A 23,695-nucleotide genomic window follows, 5' to 3' on the forward strand; every position below is an offset into this window, starting at 1 on the left:
ACTATTCATGTTTTGGGAAACTCAGTATTGTAAAGACATTAATTATTTCCTTGTTGATCTATAAGTTCAAGAAAATCCGAATAAAAATTTCTGCAGTTTTTAAAAAATATGGCAAGTTGATTTTTAAAATTTGTGTAAATATGCAAAAGGCAGGCCAAACTAAGATATTCATGAAGAAGAAGAGGGAAGGGTTGCCTTACTCAGTCCTAAGACTTTTTATAATGCTCCATTAATTAATTCAGTGTTGTATTATGACAGGGATAGAAAAATAGACTAGTGGAACTGAATAGGGAATGCAGAAACAGATTCATATATAATATGGACAGATTATGGCACCACAAATCAATGGGAGAAAGGATTGATTTTTATTCCCCAAAGTTGTGCAAGGACAATTAGATGTGTATGTATTTTTAAAAAGTGGACTCTTATTCATGAAAGGCAAACCAGTAAAGTTTTTAGAAGGGAATGTAGGGAAATTTCTTCAGTACTTTGTGGGCAAGGAAAGATATTTTAAAACAAAATGAAAAGCACTAATCATGAAAAAAACTGATAAATACCACTATATCCAAATAAAAAATTTCTTTTCACAGAAGACACCAAAACAGCAGTGAAAAGGTAAATGATAGAAAGGGGGAAAATATTTATGTGGCATATTAAGTGATAAAGGACTTGTTACCATAACGTATTTTCACACACACACACACACAAAAACATTCCTATGGATCAGTAAGAAAAAGACAAATTGGTAAAAGACGAAAAACTTGCAGTAAATACTATTTGATTGTGATATATTTTAAAATTCAATGTTTGGTTTTATTTAGCTGTTATTTTGTTTATATTTGTAAGAAATATGAGTTTTTGTAATTTTCTTGTATTCTACTTTTGGAAACACAATTACCTTATAATGTAAACCCGCTGCCTTTCCGTTTTTATTATATTTTCTGGGAAAACTGACTTAAGATAGGACTTTACACCTCCTCAAAAGTTTGGAAGAGCTGATGTATAAAATAATTACGTCTGTTTGGTTTCTTTTGGAAGGGAAACTCTTTTTTTTAAAATTTTATTTTGAAATAAATTCACACTTACAGGAACAGTTGCAAAAACAATACAAAACCCATACGCAGAACTCCAGCATACCCCGACCCCCCTCCCCCGAAACCCCAATCCACCAACTTTAACATCCTGTCACACCACCATTTCTTTCCCTCCCTCCTTCCCTATCTATCATCCATCATCTATTGCTCTGTCTTCTGAACATATGAGAGCAAGCTGCACACATCCTTGAACAAACAATATAATTCACATATACAATTCCCATGAACAAGAATATTCTTTTATGCAATCCCATTAAGTGCAGCTGAGAAGTCCAAGAAATTCAACATTGATTCAAAGCTTATATTTGATATTTCCTTTTTTTTTTTCTCCTCATATCCCACCTGTGTCCCTTTGAGCCTCCTGTCCTCCATCCTTAGATCCCATCCAGGATCATCCTTGGCATTTAATTGTCATTGTCTATTTAGACTGTCTTTCTCTCTCTCTCTCTTTTTTTTTTTTTTCACTTATAGAAACATATATGTAGCCTAAATCTTCCCATTCCAACCCCTCCCTAGCATTCCATTAGTGGGATTAATCACATTTAGAATGTTGCAATGCTATCATCTTCCCACCATCCATTACTAGAAATTTCCCTTCACCCCAAACAGCAACCCTACACTCATTTATTAACTCCCCATTCCCCTTCCCCCACTTCTCTCAGTCCCCTTCCCCCACTTCTCGTAACCCATACTCTACTTTTCATCTTTATGGTCATATTCTCTGATACTTTCTTTGTGTTTACCGTGGGGCTTAAATTTAACCTCTTAAATCTATAACAATCTTGTTTTTATTTGATACCAATTGAACTTCAATAGGACACATAAATCATGTTCCTATGCTCCTCCATTCCCCCACCTTTATGTAGTTCTTGTCAAAAATTACATATTTTACATTGAGTCCAAAACCACTGATTTGTCATTACAGTTTATGTATTTTAGATCCTGTAGGAAGTAAATAGTGGAGTTACAAATCAAAAATACAGTAATATTGGTATTTATATTTACCATGTGATCTTTACTGGAAATCTTTATTTCTTCATGTGGTTTCAGTCAGTTGTTTAGTGTTCCTTCCTTTCAGCCTGCTCAATTCCCTTTAGCCTTTCTCGTAGGACTGACCTATTAGTGATGAAGTCCCTCAGCTTTTGATTATCCGGGAATGTTTTCATCTCCCCCTCATTTTTACCCTTCAGTTGTTTGTGAATTTTCTAAGTCTCTGATGGTTATTGACTTCTATTTGTATTCTGCTGTGGTCAGGGAATGTGCTTTGAATAAGTTCAATTTTTTTTTTTTTTTTAATTTATTGATGCTTGTTTTATGTCCTAGCCTATGGTCTATTCTAGAGAAAGATCCGTGATCACTAGAGAAGAATGTATGTCCTGCTGATTTGGGATATAATGTTCTATATATGTCTGTTAAATTTCTCTGTATCTCTCTCTCCTTTCTTTGTTTCTCTGTTGGTAGGGCTCCCTTTAGTATCTGAAATAGGGCCGGTCTTTTATTGGCAAAATCTCTCAGCATTTGTTTGTCTGTGAAGAATTTAAGCTCTCCCTCAAATTTGAAGGAGAATTTTGCTGGATAAAGTATTCTTGGTTGGAAATTTTTGTCTCTCAGAATTTTAAATATCTCATGCTACTGCCTTCTCACCTCCATGGTGGCAGCTGAGTAGTCACTACTTAGTCTTACGTTGTTTCCTTTGTATGTGGTGAATTGCTTTTCTCTTGCTGCTTTCAGAACTTGCTCCTTCTCCTCAGTCTTTGACAGTCTGATCAGAATATGTCTTGGAGTGGGTTTATTTGGATTTATTCTATTTGGAGTTCGCTGGGCATTTATGCTTTGTGTATTTATATTGTGTAGAAGGTTTGGGAAGTGTTCCCCAACAATTTCTTTGAATACTCTTTCTAGACCTTTACCCTTCTCTTCCCCTTCTGGGACACCAATGAGTCTTAAATTTGGATGTTTTATTTTATCTATCGTATCCCTGATAGCCATTTCAATTTTTTCAATTTTTTTTTCCCATTCTTTCTTTTTTCTTTCATTTTCCATTCTGTGGTCCTCGAGGACACTGAGTCTTTGTTCAGCTTCCTCTAATCTTGTATTATGAGTATCCACAGTCTTTTTAATTTGGCCAACAGTTTCTTTTATTTCCATAAGATCTTCTATTTTTTAATTTACTCTTGGAATTTCTTCTTTATGCTCTTCTGGGTCTTCTTTATGTCCTTTATATCCTGTGCCATGCTCTGGTTGTTTGTCTGTAGTTCTTTGATTAATTGCACCAAGTACTGTGTCTCTTCTGATCTTTTGATTTGGGGGTTTGGGTTTGGGTTCTCCATATTGTCTGGTTTTATCATATGCTTTAAGATTTTCTGTTATTTTTGGCCTCTTGGCATTTGCTTTATTTATAGGGTTCTTTCAGGATATAAAGAATACCAATCTCTAATTTGTCAGATCTACAGCTTGTTGGTGTACACTTTCTGTAACTAACCAGTAGATGGTGTCCACGAGTCACCTATTCCCCTCAAGTCGGTTCTTCCCAACTTTGTGGTGTGTGGGGATCTGATTCTTGTGGGGTTCAGTTGGTGCACTAAGTTTGGGTGTGTTGTTGGTGCTGCCTGCCCTGAATGTGGGGCGTGTGTCTGGGTGGTTAGGGAGGCAGGGCAGCTTTAATAGTCAAACACTGTCAGTGTAATATCAAACACTCCCAGGTGTTCCCGGAGATTTAAGGCTGCTGCAAGAGTATAAGCTTTCATTTCATTCTTGCCACAGATTGTCTTCTGCCGCTGACCCGCAAGTCCTTGGTTTTGGCGTAGGGCCCCTGGGATTTCTGAGCGGGCCCCCCTTCCCAGCTGTGCTCTTCCAAGACCTCTGCTGAGGGAAGGTTGTTCCTCGTCACAAGTGCGTGCCAGCCTCCAGTGAAGCCCTGGGCTGCCGGGCTGTGCAGGGGCGTTCCCAGCCTGCTTTAAAGAGGTTGAATGGGGTGTGTTAATTTCCCCCTTTTCACACAGCTCCACCTTCCCAGCTCCAGGACAATTAGCTGTGGGTGCACTAAAGTCCACTGTCCACGGCCGATATTGTGGTGTGTGTGCGGTGCTTTGGGAATCGCTCCCTGTCACACTGGGACCCTTGGCCTGGCTCTGGGCTATAGCTCCGGCCCGGGCAGGAGCATCTCCACCCTGCTGGGGAGATGGCTGCAAGGGGCATGGTTTCTCTTTTTGGCTCCCCTCTACCTCCCTGGACCCAGGTAAATCAGCAGCGGGCTGTCCTCCACACCAGACACCAAGACTTGGCCCAGCCCTCTCCTGCCGTGCTTCACTGCACGGTTCTCACTGTTGTAACCACAGCAGCTCCTGGTTTTTTTTTTTTTTGTTGTTGTTTTTTTTTAAAGAATTCCTTCATCTCCAAACACCAAGTCACGGTTTCCCCACACCGCAGCGCGGCTGCAGGACTTTCAGTCGGCTCACTCACTTGTTTCAGAAAGCAGACTCCCGGTTTCATCAAATGCACGGTCCTTGTTGATTTAGCAGACCTTGTCCACCTGATGCATTGCTGGAACTGGTGTTCTGGGTCACTTTCTGGCTTTTATCTAGTATTTTTCATGGAGGTGTTTTTTTGCCCTGTCTCACCTAGCCACCATCTTAGGTTCTGTCCTGGAAGGGAAACTCTTGTTATCAGTTCAGTTAACTTTTTTTTTAACCCCCATTCCAATATTTCTTCATACACCACTTTTGGCATTTTATATTTTGTCAGAACTTATGTATTTAATCTGTGTTTTCAAATATATTGACATGATTAATGAGACATTTATTTTTTGTTCTCTCTTGCATGTATAGCTGTTTTCTCTGTGAAAATTCTGAATCTTCATAGAGCTGTTTTCTCTTTGAAGATTCTGTGTTTTGTTTGCATTTTTGGCTCCTTTTTTCTCCAGAGTTTTATTTTATTATCTTTACAAAGAATTAGGTTTTGTTTTTTCTGTCTTCTCTTTCATTTTGAGTTGTCTAATTCATTAGATTCTCTCCTTTTCCTTATTATTTCTTGCCTCCTTCTCTATTTTGCTGTTGTTGGTAACCTTTTTCCCCAGCTTCTTGAGTGGAAAGCTTGGCTCATTTACTTTAACTTTTCTTATTTACTGATAATTTATGTAAATCTATATGCTTCATTTTCAGCTTTAGCTGCATTCCACAAATATTTGTATTCAGTGTTTTTGTTATCATTCAGATCCAGATATTATGCTGTCCACTTTAACCCAAGTGTTATTTAGCAATATGTTTTCTAGCTTCCAAATAGGAACTTCTAAGTTGTTCTTTGTTATACATTTCTAGTTTTACATTATTGTCAGAGACTATTGTGTAAATGATCTTGGTCATTTGGAATATTCCAGGTCATTCTTTGTGGTCTAATTTTGGAATATTTAACATATTTACAAAGAATGTGAACTCTTAGTTGTTTATCATATCTCAAGCTTATTCATTATAGTCATATATCTAGTAAATAATAATAATAAAGATGTCCAATGTCTCTGCTTAATTTTTATGTTTGAAATGTATTTTATGAGAAAACCATTAGAATCTCTGACTGTTGCCGATTTAATTTTTTCTCTTTACACTCTGTTCAGTGTTGCTTAATTTTTTCTGAGGTCTGTTGTTATAAGTTATGGGTTTATTATGGATATATCTTCTAGTATTGTTAATCATAGTATCATTGCTACTTAAACTTTCCTGTGGTTCATATTTGCCTGATATTCTTTTATCACCTTTTCCCATCAACATTCTGTGTCCTTGTTTTATGTCTTGTCTTTTTATTTTCAACCGCTTTGTGTCTAGGTTTTGAATCTAATTATAAGCTAATCTCAGAAATTCTTTTTATTAATTTTCCTCATTTACATTTACTATAATTGTTCTTTTTTTAATGATTTTTGTTTGCTGTGTACACACATTTTTATCTTTCCCTTTTTTTTCTGTTTTCCATTGAATCAGTAAATTTTTTTTTTCTGATTATACACTCTATTTTGTTTTTAAGATAGTTTTAACTTAAGACTTAGGCCTCATATTGATTTTAATTTTGAAAGAATTTCAAACATACAGTTTCCATTAAATTCTTAATCTTATCATTATAATACTTTATGCTGTTTTCAAGTCTCTTAACCTCTCCTCCCATTATATATTTTTTTTATTAAATTCAGTTTTATTGAAATACATTCACACAGCATACAATCATCCATGATATACAATCCACTGTCCACAGTATGATAACATAGTTATGCGTTCGTCACCACAGTCTATCTCTGAACATTTTCCTTACATCAGAAAGAACCAGAACAAGAATAAAAAATAAAAGTGAAAAAAACACCCAAATCATCCCCCCATCCCACCCCATTTGTCCTTTAGTTTTTATCCCCATTCCTCCACTCATCCATACACTAGATAAAGGGGGTGTGATCCACAAGGTCTTCACAATCACACTGTCACCCCTTGTAATCTACATTATTATATAATTGTCTTCAGGAGTCCAGACTGCTGGGTTGGAGTTTGGTAGTTTCAGGTATTTACTTCTAGCTATTCCAATACATTAAAGCCTAGGAGGTGTTATCTATATAGTGCATAAGAATGTCCACCAGAGTGACCTCTCGACTCTGTTTGGAATCTCTCAGCCACTGAAACTGTTTCGTCTCATTTTGCATCCCCCTTTTGGTCAAGAAGATACTCTCAGTCCCACGATGCCGGGTCCACATTCATCCCCGGGAGTCGTACTCTGTGTTGCCAGGGAGATTTATAGCCCTGTCCTCCCATTATATTAATACCATCTAGAATTTCATTTTTAATTAATAGATATATGCTTTCTATTTTTGCTTTGTTTCTCCTCACCCCCAACCGTATTATTTGAAATGAAGTATAATTTATGCATAGTAAAAGTCACTGTTTTAGTGTATGGTTATGTGAGTTTAAACAATTGTATACAGTTGTGTAACCATTACCACAGCAAGACACAGAATGCTGTTACTAAAAAATTCCCCAGTATTTGTTGTCAATCCTGACCCCAGCTCTCGCACCTGCTGATCCTGTTTTCTGTCCTGTACTTTTGCCTTTGCAGTAACAACATGTAAGTGGAAATAGAAGCATGTAATCTTTTGAGTCTGACATTTTCACTTAGTATAATGCATTTGGGATTCATTCATGTTATTGCATTTTTCAATAATTGTTTACTTTTTGTTGTTGAATGGAATTTCTTTTTTGGGGGGAGAGGGTATACAATGCCAGGCACACAAACCAAAGCAGGATTTCATCTTATGTATGTGTACCTACTACAGTTTATCCATCTCCAAGTTAAGGGAAATTTGGGTAGTTTGCACTTTGGGGCAATTTTGAATAAAGTTTCTACAAATACTTGCTTACAGATTTTGGTGTGAACACGGGTTTTTATTTTGCTTGGGTAAATACTTAGGTGAGATATAACTTTAAAAGGAACTGCCAAACTGTTTCCCTATGTGGCTGTACCATTTTGCATTGCCATCAGGAATGTATAGGCGTTCCTGTTACTGCACATCTTCACCCCATCTTTTCCCCCATTATTTTGAAATGAAGTATAATTTATGCATAATAAAATTCACCCTTTTAGTGTACAGTTATGTGAGTTTAAACAAGTTTAAACTTGGTATTGTCAGTTATTTTAAAAAAAATCCTTTCTAATTAATATATTAGGTATCCCATTGGGGTTTTGATTTACATTTCCTTAAATCAATGATGTTGAGCCTCTTCATGTGTAATCTGAGTATCTTCTTTTGTGAAGTATCTACTCAAATGGCCGTTTTTATTACTACTTATTTTCTCTTACTGAGTTTTGAGAATTTGTTATGTATTGTAGATACAAGTCTTCTATCAAGTAAGTAATCTTCAAATATTTTTTCTAAGTCTGTGGTTTGTCTTTTCATTCTCTTAGTATCCTTTGAAGAACAGAGTTCTTAATTTTGATGAAATCTAATTTATTATTTATTTATTTTATGGATTATGTTTTTGCTTTCTTATTTAAGAATTCTTTGCCTGACCCCAAATCACGAAGATTTTCTTCCATGTTTTCTTCTATAATAATTTTATCACACTTTCATGTTTGAATGATAGCTTTGGATATAAAATTAAAGGTTAAAGATGTCAATACTATAGACGTATTGCTCCATTTTCTTCTTGTAATCAGTGTTGTTGCTAAGACTGAAGCCAATCTGTTGCTTCTTATAGGTAATGTTTCCATTGGAAGAAGCGAACTGGAAATGGGGTGTGCTAAAAGAAATGTAAACTCAATAGTTCAGAAAAATTATGAATAAAAGCATAGTTAGTTACCGGCAAGTGATACTGGTGGTGATTTTGGTATAAAGGTAATTGGAGTTTTTGGGATTTGAGTTTATTTTTCTGAAACTATAGACCGTTTATTTTTTGAGCAGGTGTAGGTATATATGTGATTCAGTATCAGTGGGCAACACAGTTTATCATGAGATTGTGATAGGTAATTTATTAGGAAAACTTAAAAAGGCAGCTATATAAGCAAAAGGTAATTTAGTTAAGACCAATATGAACTTAACTTTGGAAGTTTAAAGAATCACCTCACAAGATTACAGATTATTTCCATCACCTGTTAATGGCAAGGCACTGAATCAGGTTCATTGGGTAGATACTACAGAGGTAATGGTGGCAACTTTAATGCTTGAGAAGAAAGATTTGGGCAGAACAGCAGTCAGTATATTGTGAAGAGAAAAGATAACCAAGGGGAGAGGTACCTTTAATTTTGCTCTTTCCAAGCTCCCTTATTATGTATATATTCCATAAATGTCCTTTAACTTTTTAAATAGTTTCTCTTTTTTTTAGTTTTAGTAAACTTTATTTTTTAGAACAGTTTTATATTTACAGAAACATTGTGCATGGTGCCCTGCCACCTCGCAGTTTCCCCTATTTTTAACAATGTACATTCATGTGGTATAGTTGTTAAAATTGATGAACCAATTTTGATACATTATTCTTAACTAAAGAACATAATTTACATTAGGGTTCACTCTTTGTGTTGTCCAGTTCAATAGAGGATTTTAGTAAATGCTTAATGTCATGTACTCACCGTTACAATATCATACAGAATAATTTTACCACTCTTATTCTGTGTTCCACCTATTCATTGCTTTTTCCCTCCCAATCACCTGACAGCCACTTTAAAGTATATGTGTGTATGTGTATGTCTGGTATGTATGTATCATTCATTAAAGAACTTTCCATCCAGTTACTAAATAAAATCCTGTCTCAACATATTTTACCGAGCTGTTAAACCTGTAGGATAAACCCTCTCCTATCCCTATACCTTAGCTTTACTTTCTTTTTTTTTTTTTTTTTTTTTTTATATTTTTTAAAGTACTTTTCTTACATCAGTTATTGAATTTAACATTTTTGAGGTCTAATATTGCCAGGCATTATACTATGTTATAAGGATATTAGGATGTATTAAACATGGGCCCTGCCCTCGAGAACATGTAGCAGATATCACAGTAATTTGAGCAATATCTTATATGACAGAAAATATGCATTTCAGTCTATCATGATAAATGGGAATATGTACAGGCATTTAAAAGATAACAGAAAAGAAGAAACTAGCCCAGGGTGGGGACTAAGTGAAGACTTAGAGGAAATGATAGCTGAGATAAATTTTGAAGGAGGAAAAGTAGTTAGTCAGAAAGAGAAAGAGAAGGGGAGGGATGTGGAGAGGTCATTCTAAGCAGAAGGAATAGACTAAATGAACACACAACCACACAAAACAGCCTGATGAGTGTGGAGAACTAATATTACTAGAACGTAAAATGTATAATATTGAGTACCAATATATGAGGCAGGAGCAGTAGTTTCAAAGAAGGTCAGAGAGTTCCTCTTATGCCATGAGGAGTTTGGACTTCCCCGTAAGACAGGGAGTCAACGATGTGTTTTATCCAGGGATGTGTTGCTGTCAGGTTTGAGATTTTTTTTAGGGATAATTTTTGTGGCGGAGTCTAAGAGAGTTGTTGGGGAGCAAAACAGGAAGCAGGGATTAGCTGGCTTAAAATCATCCAGATAAGATTGTTTTAACAGGAAATATGGGGGGGGGAAAAATAGGGAGAACAGATTTGAGAAATGTTGAGGAGATAAAATTGGAAAGAACAGGTGATGGATTGACAGAAGTAGAAAGCTAGGATGCCTCTTAAGTTTCTCTCTCCAGGAAGGACTGTGATGCCATTAATTAAGCCATGAAACATGGGAGGAAAGGGAGATTTGGGGTACTGAGGTGATGTGTTTACTTTTCTTTTTTTTTTTTTAATCATCATTTTATTGAGATATATTCACATACCACGCAGTCATACAAAACAAATTGTACTTTCGATTGTTTACAGTACCATTACATAGTTGTACATTCATCACCTAAATCAATCCCTGACACCTTCATTAGCACACACACAAAAATAACAAGAATAATAATTAGAGTGAAAAAGAGCAATTGAAGTAAAAAAGAACACTGGGTACCTTTGTCTGTTTGTTTCCTTCCCCTACTTTTCTACACATCCATCCATAAACTAGACAAAGTGGAGTTTGGTCCTTATGGCATTCCCAATCCCATTGTCACCCCTCATAAGGTACATTTTTATACAACTGTCTTCGAGATTCATGGGTTCTGGGTTGTAGTTTAATAGTTTCAGGTATCCACCACCAGCTACCCCAATTCTTTAGAACCTAAAAAAGGTTGTCTAAAGTGTGCGTAAGAGTGCCCACCAGAGTGATCTCTTGGCTCGTTTTGGAATCTCTCTGCCACTGAAGCTTATTTCATTTCCTTTCACATCCCCCTTTTGGTCAAGAAGATGTTCTCCATCCCACGATGCCGGGTCTACATTCCTCCCCGGGAGTCATATTCCACGTTGCCAGGGAGATTCACTTCCCTGGGTGTCTGATCCCACGTAGGGGGGAGGGCAGTGATTTCACCTTTCAAGTTGGCTTAGCCAGAGAGAGAGGGCCACATCTGAGCAACAAAGAGGCATTCAGGAGGAGACTCTTAGGCACAAATACAGGGAGGCCTAGCCTCTCCTTTGCAGCAATCGTCTTCCCAAGGGTAAAACTTATGGTAGAGGGCTCAACCCATCAAACCACCAGTCCCCTATGTCTGTGGTCATGTTAGCAACCATGGAGGTGGGGTAGGCGAATACCCCTGCATTCTCCACAGGCTCCTCAAGGGGGCACTACATCTTTTTTTTTTTTCCTTGTTTGTCTTTTTTCTTTTTTCTTTTTTCTTTTTTTTTTAACTTTCCCTTCTTTTTTAAATCAACTGTATGAAAAAAAAAGTTAAAAAGAAAACAAACATACAATAAAAGAACATTTCAAAGAGACCATAACAAGGGAGTAAGAAAAAGACAACTAACCTAAGATAACTGCTTAACTTCCAACATGTTCCTACTTTACCCCAAGAAAGTTACGTAATATAGCAACATTTCAGTGAACTTGTTCCTACTACATCCATCAGAAATTAACAGACCATAGTCACTTCTGGGCATCCCCAGAATGTTAAATAGCTTATCTGTTCTTCTTGGATTATTGTTCCCCCTTCCTTAATTGCTCTCTACTGCTAGTTCCCCTACATTCTACATTATAAACCATTTGTTTTACATTTTTCAAAGTTCACATTAGTGGTAGCATATAATATTTCTCTTTTTGTGCCTGGCTTATTTCGCTCAGCATTGTGTCTTCAAGGTTCATCCATGTTGTCATATGTTTCACCAGATCGTTCCTTCTTACTGCCGCGTAGTATTCCATCGTGTGTATATACCACATTTTATTTATCCACTCATCTGTTGAAGGACATTTGGGTTGTTTCCATCTCTTGGCAATTGTGAATAATGCTGCTATGAACATTGGCGTGCAGATATCTGTTCGTGTCACTGCTTTCCGATCTTCCGGGTATATACCGAGAAGTGCAATCGCTGGATCGAATGGTAGCTCTATATCTAGTTTTCTAAGGAACCGCCAGACTGACTTCCAGAGTGGCTGAACCATTATACAGTCCCACCAACAGTGAATAAGAGTTCCAATTTCTCCACATCCCCTCCAGCATTTGTAGTTTCCTGTTTGTTTAATGGCAGCCATTCTAACCGGTGTTAGATGGTATCTCATTGTGGTCTTAATTTGCATCTCTTTAATAGCTAGTGAAGCTGAACATTTTTTCATGTGTTTCTTGGCCATTTGTATTTCCTCTTCAGAGAACTGTCTTTTCATATCTTTTGCCCATTTTATAATTGGGCTGTCTGTACTATTGTCATTGAGTTGTAGGATTTCTTTGTATATGCAAGATATCAGTCTTTTGTCAGATACATGGTTTCCAAAAATTTTTTCCCATTGAGTTGGCTGCCTCTTTACCTTTTTGAGAAATTCCTTTGAGGTGCAGAAACTTCTAAGCTTGAGGAGTTCCCATTTATCTATTTTCTCTTTTATTGCTTGTGCTTTGGGTGTGAAGTCTAGGAAGTGGCCTCCTAATACAAGGTCTTGAAGATGTTTTCCTACATTATCTTCTAGGAGTCTTATGGTACTTTCTTTTATATTGAGATCTTTGGTCCATTTTGAGTTAATTTTTGTGTAGGGGGTGAGGTAGGGGTCCTCTTTCATTCTTTTGGATATGGATATCCAACTCTCCCAGCCCCATTTGTTGAAAAGACCATTATGGCTCAGTTCGGTGACTTTGGGGGCCTTATCAAAGATCACTCGGCCATAGATCTGAGGGTCTATCTCTGAATTCTCAGTTCGATTCCATTGATCTATATGTCTATCTTTGTGCCAGTACCATGCTGTTTTGGCAACTGTGGCTTTATAATAAGCTTCAAAGTCAGGGAGTGTAAGTCCTCCCACTTCGTTTTTCTTTTTTAGAGTGTCTTTAGCAATTCGAGGCATCTTCTCTTTCCAAATAAATTTGATAACTAGGTTTTCCAAGTCTGCAAAGTAGGTTGTTGGAATTTTGATTGGGATTGCATTGACTCTGTAGATGAGTTTGGGTAGAATTGACATCTTAATGACATTTAGCCTTCCTATCCATGAACATGGAATATTTTTCCATCTTTTAAGGTCCCCTTCTATTTCTTTTAGTAGAGTTATGTAGTTTTCTTTGTATAGGTCTTTTACATCTTTGGTTAAGTTTATTCCTAGGTACTTGATTTTTTTAGTTGCTATTGAAAATGGTATCTTTTTCTTGAGTGTCTCTTCAGTTTGTTCATTTCTAGCATATAGAAACATTACTGACTTATGTGCATTAATCTTGTATCCCGCTACTTTGCTAAATTTGTTTATTAGCTCTAGTAGGTGTATCGTTGATTTCTCAGGGTTTTCTAGATATAAGATCATATCATCTGCAAACAATGACAGTTTTACTTCTTTTTTTCCAATTTGGATGCCTTTTATTTCTTTGTCTTGCCGGATTGCCCTGGCTAGCACTTCCAGCACAATGTTGAATAACAGTGGTGACAGCGGGCATCCTTGTCTTGTTCCTGATCTTAGAGGGAAGGCTTTCAGTCTCTCACCATTGAGTACTATGCTGGCTGTGGGTTTTTCATATATGCTCTTTATCATGTTGAGGAAGTTTCCTTCAATTCCTACCTTTTGAAGTGTTTTGATCAAAAAGGGATGTTGGATTTTGTCAAATGCTTTTTCAGCATCTATTCAGATGATCAATTGATTTTTCCCTTTCGAGTTTTTAATGTGTTGTAATACATTGATTGTTTTTCTTATGTTGAACCATCCTTGCATGCCTGGAATGAACCCCACTTGGTCATGGTGTATGATTTTTTTAATGTGTCTTTGGATTCGATTTGCAAGTATTTTGTTGAGGATTTTTGCATCTATATTCATTAGGGAGATTGGCCGGTAGTTTTCCTTTTTTGTAGCATCTTTGCCTGGTTTTGGTATTAGATTGATGTTAGCTTTATAAAATGAGTTAGGTAGTGTTCCATTTTCTTCAATGTTTTGAAAGAGTTTGAGTAAGATTGGTGTCAGTTCTTTGTGGAAAGTTTGGTAGAATTCCCCTGTGAAGCCATCTGGCCCTGGGCATTTATTTGTGGGAAGATTTTTGATGACTGATTGGATCTCTTTGCTTGTGATGGGTTGGTTGAGGTCTTCTATTTCTTCTCTGGTCAGTCTAGGTTGTTCATATGTTTCCAGGAAATTGTCCATTTCTTCTACATTATCCAGTTTGTTGCCATACAGTTGTTCATAATATCCTCTTATAATTTTTTTAATTTCTTCAGGATGTGCAGTTATGTCACCTTTTTCATTCATTATTTTGTTTATATGGGTCTTCTCTCTTTTTGATTTTGTCAGTCTAGCTAGGGGCTTGTCAATCTTGTTGATCTTCTCAAAGAACCAACTTTTGGTGATATTTATCCTCTCTATTGTTTTTTTGTTCTCTATGTCATTTATTTCTGCTTTAATCCTTGTTATTTCTTTTCTTCTGCTTGGTTTAGGATTGGTTTGCTGTTCATTTTCTAGCTTCTTCAGTTGATCCATTAGTTCTTTGATTTTGGCTCTTTCTTCCTTTTTAATATATGCGTTTAGTGCTATAAATTTCCCCCTTAGCACTGCTTTTGCTGCATCCCATAGGTTTTGGTATGTTGTGTTCTCATTTTCATTCGTCTCTATATATTTAGCAATTTCTCTTGCTATTTCTTCTTTAACCCACTGATTGTTTAGGAGTGTGTTGTTTAACCTCCAGGTATTTGTGAATTTTCTAAGTCTCTGATGGTTATTGACTTCTAATTGTATTCCATTGTGGTCAGAGAATGTGCTTTGAATAATTTCAATCTTTTTAAATTTATTGAGGCTTGTTTTATGTCCCAGCATATGATCTATTCTGGAGAAAGTTCCGTGAGCACTAGAAAAGTATGTGTATCCTGGTGATTTGGGATGTAATGTCCTGTAGATGTCTGTTAAATCTAATTCATTTATCAGATTGTTTAGGTTTTCAATTTCCTTATTGGTCTTCTGTCTGGTTGATCTATCTATAGGAGAGAGTGATGTGTTGAAGTCTCCCACAATTATTGTGGAAACATCAATTGCTTCCTTTATTTTTGCCAGTGTTTCTCTCATGTATTTTGTGGCACCTTGATTGGGTGCATAGACATTTACGATTGTTATTTCTTCTTGCTGAATTGCCCCTTTTATTGGTATGTAGTGGCCTTCTTTGTCTCTCAAAACATCCCTGCATTTGAAGTCTATTTTATCTGAGATTAATATTGCTACACCTGCTTTCTTTTGGCTGTAGCTTGCATGAAATATTTTTTTCCATCCTTTCACTTTCAGTTTCTTTGTGTCCCTGTGTCTAAGGTGAGTCTCTTGTATGCAACATATTGATGGTTCATTTTTTTTGATCCATTCTGCGAATCTATATCTTTTAATTGGGGAGTTTAATCCATTTACATTCAACGTTAAAACCGTGAAGGCATTTCTTGAATCGGCCATCTTATCCTTTGGTTTATGTTTGCCATATTTTTCCCTCTCTCTATTAATATCCTTTATTGTACCCATACCGAATCTCTTTAGTACTGAACCTTTCTCCAAGTCTCTCTGTCCTGTCTTTGTTTCTCTGTCTGTAGGGCTCCCTTGAGTATCTCCAGTAGGGCAGGTCTCTTGTTAGCAAATTCTCTCAGCATTTGTTTGTCTGTGAAAAATTTAAGCTCTCCCTCAAATTTGAAGGAGAGCTTTGCTGGATAAAGTATTCTTGGCTGGAAATTCCTCTCACTCAGAATTTTAAATATATCGTGCCACTGCCTTCTTGCCTCCATGGTGGCTGCTGAGTAGTCACTACTTAGTCTTATGCTGTTTCCTTTGTATGTGGTGAATTGCTTTTCTCTTGCTGCTTTCAGAACTTGCTCCTTCTCTTCTATGTTTGACAGTGTGATCAGTATATGTCTCGGACTGGGTTTTTTTGGATTTATTCTATTTGGAGTTCGCTGAGCATTTATGATTTGTGTATTTATGTTGTTTAGAAGATTTTGGAAGCTTTCCCCAACAATTTCTTTGAATACTCTTCCTAGACCTTTACCCTTTTCTTCCCCTTCTGGGACACCAATGAGTCTTATATTTGGACGTTTCATATTATCTATCATATCCCTGAGGTCCATTTCGAGTTTTTCAATTTTTTTCCCCATTCTTTCTTTTATGCTTTCATTTTCCATTCTGTCATCTTCCAGGTCACTGATTCGTTGTTCAACTTCCTCTAGTCTTGTACTATGAGTGTCCAGAATCTTTTTAATTTGGTCAACAGTTTCTTTAATTTCCATAAGATCATCCATTTTTTTATTTAGTCTTGCAATGTCTTCTTTATGCTCTTCTAGGGTCTTCTTGATTTCCTTCATATCCCGTACTATGGTCTCATTGTTCATCTTTAGTTCTTTGAGTAGCTGCTCTAGGTGCTGTGTCTCTTCTGGTCTTTTGATTTGGGTGCTTGGGCTTGGGTTATCCATATCGTCTGGTTTTTTCATATGCTTTAAAATTTTCTGTTGTTTTTGGCCTCGTGGCATTTGCTGAACTTGATAGGGTTCTTTTAGGGTTTGTAGACCTATTGAAGTCCTTATCTCTAATTTATCAGATCTACAGCTTCGTGGAGTACACTTTCTCTAACTAACCAGCAGGTGGCGTCCACAAGCCACCTGTTCTCTACAAGCCAGTTCTCCCCTGCTTAGCCTTTTTGTTGAGTGGGGGAGTGAGTCTTGTGGGGCCCAATTGGTGTACCAAGCTTGCGTGTGTAGTTGGTGTTGCCTGCCCTGTATGTGGGGCGTGTTTCTGGGCAGTCGGGGAGGGGGGGTGGCCCTAACAATCAAATCTCCCTGATGATCCTAGAGTTTTAAAGCTGCTGCAATAGTCTAATCCTTCAGTTCAGTCCTGCCACAGTTTGTCTCTGCCACTGACCCACAAGTCCTTGGTATTGGCGTATGGCTCCTGAGACTTGCAAGTGGGCCCCTCTTCCAGGCTGTGCACCCCGGGTCCTCTGTTGAGGGATGACTGTGCTATGTCACAGGTGAGTGCCGTCCCCCCAGGGCAGTTCTGGGCTGCTGGGCTGTGTAGGGAGGCTCCCAGTCTGCTCAAATGATGGCTGAATTGGGCTTTGTTAATTCACACTGCTCCACCTTCCCAGCTCTGGGACTATTAGCTGAGGTTGCAGGGAAGGCTAATGTCCACACCCAGTTTTGTGGTGTGTGCCTGTTATTTGAAGCACTTCCGTCACACTGGGTTGTCTGGGGCAGCTCTGGGCTATGGGGCTGGCGATGGGCAGGAGTGTTTCCTGTCCACCAGGATGGTGGCTGTGAGCGGACACCCCCCTTTTCTTGGGAAGTTGTGTTGTTTAGTGAATTTTCTCAGCCACTGGATTATTGCCTTTTGTCTCAGAGCTCTCTTAGTTCTGCTCTTGACTTGACGTGCCCAAATTGCAATTCTTTGAAGCTTTCTGTATTGGGCTTCTTAGAGTAATTGTTTTAGAAAAAGAAAAAAGGATTTAAAAAAAACAAAAAAACAAACAAACAAACAAACAAACAAAAAAAACGGCCCTCCTCAGAGATCTAATGGGTTATTGAAATGCTAATAGACAAAGCAACCAGGGCCATTAAGGAAAGGTCCACAGGGCGGAGAGATCAGCTTTGCTTCCGGATTTGCATATGCGCCTCAAGGCCTGAGCTCCGCCCTTCCGAACCTTTCTGTGTTCACCAGAACTCCAAAAATCCTCTGCTTTTATTTTGGAGTTTTTCGTGTTGTTTTTTTTCTATGCCTGTCTCCTCTCTGCTGGGCTGGCTGCTCTCAGAGTCTCTGGTGTCTGGTCTCAGTCTATCTATGGTTGGAGTTTGAATCAGTAGAATGAGTTTCCGATAAGAGCAGCCACTGCAGTTCTCCCTTCTCCTTCCCGGAGCTGACAGCCCCTCCTCCCCCGGGACTGAGCCTGGCAGGGAGGGGCGCGGGTACCCTGGCCGCAAAAACTTACAGATTTCGTTGATCTCAGCAGTTCCACGTTTTCATGAGTGTTGTATGAAGTATGCCCAAAGACAGATTGCTCTGTGGTGTCCAGTCCACGCAGTTCCTGGCTTTTTACCTACTTTCTTGGAGGAGTAACTAAAACTTACAGCTCACCAGTCTGCCATCTTGCCCCGCCTCCTCGCTTTACTTTCTTTAATGTTTTTTAATACATTTAAAAGGTAGAAACTAGTATTTTATGATTTGGTGTATTTACTGCTTTTGAAAAAAAATTATACTGTGGAAAAGTAGAATTGCAAATGTGTAGTTATTATTAAACTTCATTGTACTTAAAGTATCATCACTGGATAAACTATAGAAAATTTATTGAGAAACTTAAACTTGCACTAAAGACATAATACTTATTTTTATACTCACTTTGAGTAGTTGAATAAAGTTACTTTTCCCTTTTTCTGTCTTCCTCAATTTTCATTTTTTACCAGTGAACAGCTCTGCGCTTTTTGTTATTGTGGTGAAAAAAGTTCCCTAGGACAAGGAGAGTTAAAACAATTCAGAGTAACACCTGAGTTTATCTTGCCATGGAAAAACCAATCTTCTAACCAAAAGGACATTGATGACAACAGCATTGGAACCTGTGAGAAAATAGAAAACTCAGCACCACGAAAACAGAGAGGACAGAGAAAGTAAGCAATTTTGAATTTAAATTGTTAAGGAAATAAGACTGAATAGTTAATTTTCATTGCAATGTTGATTAATGTATAAATGGGACATTAACAGTTTCTCGTGTTTTTAACATGCATAGGATGCTTTATGACTCAGCATTAACCCAACAAACATTCCTTTTCTCAAAATTTCTTCCTTTTTTTAAAAAAAGTTTGTTAATTGTGTATTATCAAAATCAGTGTAATCAAAAAGTATAACTTTTGGAAGAAAAATTTAAAGAACATAACATGCACCGAGAAGGAGATATGAAATTTATCCCTTAATGGAAAGAAGGTAACATGGATTAACGAAGTTAAAGAGGATACTTTTTTTTAATGATAGAAGAATTTCCTAAAATATTTGTATAATTATATAATACATATAAGTATATATGTATGTATATTCATAGGAACTTCTTTTTCAGTATACCTTACAGTTTTGTTTAAAGGTCATCTTAATACATGGACTTTGTACTTCTTGCTAAATAGTAGACATTTCTGGAGTCGATGAGAAAGTGTAAAAATTAATTTAGCTTGTGAGACTTAACTAGTTCTGTCCCTTGAGGGTGATGATGTAATCATCCAAGTGGTTATCTGGCTTCTGTCCAAATTCATATATTGTAAAGTATTGTTGTGTTGTATTCATTTGGTTGGCTCCTTGTTTTGGACTACTGCCAATGCCTTGAAATCCTGAAATAGGAAATGAAACAGTAACAAGAAAGGGAATCTTTTGGAAGAAATTAAGGTGGAACATTTTAAGAAGGTTTTAGATGTACTGTATTTGGAGAGTCTTGATGTTTTGATGTTTTGAAGGCCATAACTAGATCATGTACATGCTTGACACTTTTGTTATCAAGTGACTGTTCACACTTAATAAAAGTATCAAAAGTATAGCCAATTTATAATATCTTTCAGCAATTAGAAAATTTAATGGACTGGACCAGGTTTTATCTTATATCCTGACATTCTGCCTTGATTAATGAGAATTATATAAAAACCTGTTCTGGGAAATACTTCATTTACTTTTTATTTTATAGACTAAGTTGATATCCTTGGTTCGGTGAAAGTCTTTTTATAACCTTACTGTTTACTAAGTTATTAAGTAATGATAGCAGGCTAGTTATTGGCCCTTAGTAATAAAGCACATTTATAAAATTCCATGCATCATTTATGGGTAGACAATTAATTTAGGTTGGTAATTATTTTAACTATTTACAAAATATATGCAAACAGTTAATTGTTTTTTTAATTTGGTAAGGATGTTTTTACAATAGTTTTTCCGTCTGTTGCGCTAAACATAAGAATATGTCATCAAGAGTTTTTTACTCTTTCCCTTTTATTTTATAACTTAAAATTTGGGGAGTGTGTATTTCAAGTGATTTCTATTGATGCTGTTTCCTAAGATGAATTTCCTGTTTCCTAAGATGACATTGACATCTTAATTGTATGGTGTATACATAGAAACCAGTCTTAAAACCTGAAGGTTAAAATTGATCAAGCTACTAGTTAGGAACTGGTTGGTAAAAGACTGGTTAGTCATTCCATTGATTTTTATACTCCCAACCCACACACTGACCCCCACTCTATCATATCCTGGTGCAAGGAAAATACATTAAAACAATACATTAGACTTTATGGTTGAACCATTAGTCTTTTTCCCCCTCCTCATAAAATAGCAATGATTAGTAATGAAGAATTTATTTGTAGGAATTGATATTATATTTATAGGAAAAAATTTGTTCTCATTTTACTGTGGGCTTTTGTAAAAACGAGAATTAAAAGATAGTGTAGCATGCTAAGCCTTTTAAAAAAAGTGAATCTTTATGCATTTCTAATGCCAAACAAAAAATTACTGGTTAATTTTATATGATTTGATATTTAAATGTACTTATTGAAATATGTTAATACTTTTTTTCTTTCAATGATTCCAGGTATAAAAAAGTTTAGTACCCTGGTCATTGTGCTGATTTTCTCTTAATAGGAATCATGATAAATATCCAGCATACAGAAGTGCAGTGAGTTATGATCTACATTCAATAGTGATTTAATCCAGAATAATGATCAGGTTAAATACTATGATATCAGGAGAAGATTAAAGTTTTAATACAGTCACCTGATTTCCCTAATTTAATGTTAAACACAATGATGAGTCTTTGTTTGCTTAATGATCTCAAATAATACCTCAAGTTTCAGGGCCTTCGTGCTGAAATCTCCCAAATGTTGTGTACCTTATTCAACACCCATTTTTATGCTGTTGTTTTTGCTCTTATACTCTCTTCCTTATTTCCCATGCTGTTACTAGCTGTTTGGTTTTTGCTTTTTATTCCTGATTTGTGAGGTAAATTCTTGATTGAGAGTACTTGCAACGTCATGGCACGGACTAACTTTCGAAATTTGTTGAGGGACTGTAAGAAAACTACAGCTGCCATGTTCCAATCCCACTGCCTCCTTCTTCACATTTTGTAGTGGGTTTTCATTTCCCCTGGGAAGTAACCTTTCTTTACATAAAATTAACTGCCAGCTCTTTTGTGGTAGTCTTCAATTAAGGTAAAGCAAATTAAAAATTGCCGATCTGGTCATGTTATATTTTGCAAGCATTTAAGTAAGGCCGGAAGTAATATTTATTTTATGTGATAAAATCTGGTTCCTGACTAGAATATGAGAGTATCAGTTTAAAAAAAAATTATATTGGAGAATGGCAAAATAAATCTGCAACTGTAATTTTCTGTGCCAGTACCATGCTGTTTTGACAACTGTGGCTTTATAATAAGCTTCAAAGTCAGGGAGTATAAGTCCTCCCACTTCGTTTTTCTTTTTTAGAGTGTCTTTAGCAATTCGAGGCATCTTCCCTTTCCAAATAAATTTGATAACTAGCTTTTCCAAGTCTGCAAAGTAGGTTGTTGGAATTTTGATTGGGATTGCATTGAATCTGTAGATGTGTTTGGGTAGAATTGACATCTTAATGACATTTAGCCTTCCTATCCATGAAAATGGAATATTTTTCCATCTTTTAAGGTCCCCTTCTATTTCTTTTAGTAGAGTTATGTAGTTTTCTTTGTATAGGTCTTTTACATCTTTGGTTAAGTTGATTCCTAGGTACTTGGTTTTTTTAGTTGCTATTGAAAATGGTATCTTTTTCTTGAGTGTCTCTTCAGTTTGTTCATTTCTAGCATATAGAAACATTACTGACTTATGTGCATTAATCTTGTATCCCGCTACTTTGCTAAATTTGTTTATTAGCTCTAGTAGCTGTATCGTCGATTTCTCAGGGTTTTCTAGATATAAGATCATACCATCTGCAAACAATGACAGTTTTACTTCTTCTTTTCCAATTTGGATGCCTTTTATTTCTTTGTCTTGCCGGATCGCCCTGGCTAGCACTTCCAGCACAATGTTGAATAACAGTGGTGACAGCGGGCATCCTTGTCTTGTTCCTGATCTTAGAGGGAAGGCTTTCAGTCTCTCACCATTGAGTACTATGCTGGCTGTGGGTTTTTCATATATGCTCTTTATCATATTGAGGAAGTTTCCTTCAATTCCTACCTTTTGAAGTGTTTTTATCAAAAACAGATGTTGGATTTTGTCAAATGCTTTTTCAACATCTATTCAGATGATCATTTGATTTTTCCCTTTCGAGTTTTTAATGTGTTGTAATACATTGATTGTTTTTCTTATGTTGAACCATCCTTGCATGCTTGGAATGAACCCCACTTGGTCATGGTGTATGATTTTTTTAATGTGTCTTTGGATTCGATTTGCAAGTATTTTGTTGAGGATTTTTGCATCTATATTCATTAGGGAGATTGGCCGGTAGTTTTCCTTTTTTGTAGCATCTTTGCCTGGTTTTGGTATTAGATTGATGTTAGCTTCATAAAATGAGTTAGGTAGTGTTCCATTTTCTTCAATGTTTTGAAAGAGTTTGAGTAAGATTGGTGTCAGTTCTTTCTGGAAAGTTTGGTAGAATTCCCCTGTGAAGCCATCTGGCCCTGGGCATTTATTTGTGGGAAGATTTTTGATAACTGATTGAATCTCTCTGCTTGTGATGGGTTGATTGAGGTCTTCTATTTCTTCTCTGGTCAGTCTAGGTTGTTCATATGTTTCCAGGAAATTGTCCATTTCTTCTACATTATCCAGTTTGTTGCCATACAGTTGTTCATAGTATCCTCTTATAATTTTTTTAATTTCTTCAGGATCTGCAGTTATGTCACCTTTTTCATTCATTATTTTGTTTATATGGGTCTTCTCTCTTTTTGATTTTGTCAGTCTAGCTAGGGGCTTGTCAATCTTGTTGATCTTCTCAAAGAACCAACTTTTGGTGATAATTATCCTCTCTGTTGTTTTTTTGTTCTCTATGTCATTTATTTCTGCTTTAATCCTTGTTATTTCTTTTCTTCTACTTGGTTTAGGATTGGTTTGCTGTTCATTTTCTAGCTTCTGCAGTTGATCCATTAGTTCTTTGATTTTGGCTCTTTCTTCCTTTTTAATATATGCGTTTAGTGCTATAAATTTCCCCCTTAGCACTGCTTTTGCTGCATCCCATAGGTTTTGGTATGTTGTGTTCTCATTTTCATTTGTCTCTATATATTTAGCAATTTCTCTTGCTATTTCTTCGTTAAGCCACTGATTGTTTAGGAGTGTGTTGTTTAACCTCCAGGTATTTGTGAATTTTCTAAGTCTCTGATGGTTATTGACTTCTAATTGTATTCCATTGTGGTCAGAGAATGTGCTTTGAATAATTTCAATCTTTTTAAATTTATTGAGGCTTGTTTTATGTCCCAACATATGATCTATTCTGAAGAAAGTTCCGTGAGCACTAGAGAAGTATGTATATCCTGGTGATTTGGGATGTAATGTTCTGTATATGTCTGTTAAATCTAATTCATTTATCAGATTGTTTAGGTTTTCAGTTTCCTTACTGGTT

At 36.5% G+C, this 23,695-nt stretch overlaps 1 protein-coding gene across 3 annotated transcripts in view; it reads left to right on the forward strand.

Moving 5' to 3' along the window:
- Positions 1–23,695, forward strand: part of KMT2C (lysine methyltransferase 2C) — a 393,502-nt gene that overhangs the window by 195,596 nt on the left and 174,211 nt on the right. For all 3 annotated transcript variants that reach the window (XM_037835765.1, XM_037835764.1, XM_037835766.1), the window contains exon 4: positions 18,556–18,756. In XM_037835765.1, the coding sequence (XP_037691693.1) occupies positions 18,556–18,756 (201 nt within the window). The remainder of the gene's footprint in view (positions 1–18,555; positions 18,757–23,695) is intronic.

This window comes from Choloepus didactylus, chromosome 5 (genome assembly GCF_015220235.1).
Source record: "Choloepus didactylus isolate mChoDid1 chromosome 5, mChoDid1.pri, whole genome shotgun sequence".
In the NCBI taxonomy this organism is placed as follows: domain Eukaryota; kingdom Metazoa; phylum Chordata; class Mammalia; order Pilosa; family Megalonychidae; genus Choloepus; species Choloepus didactylus.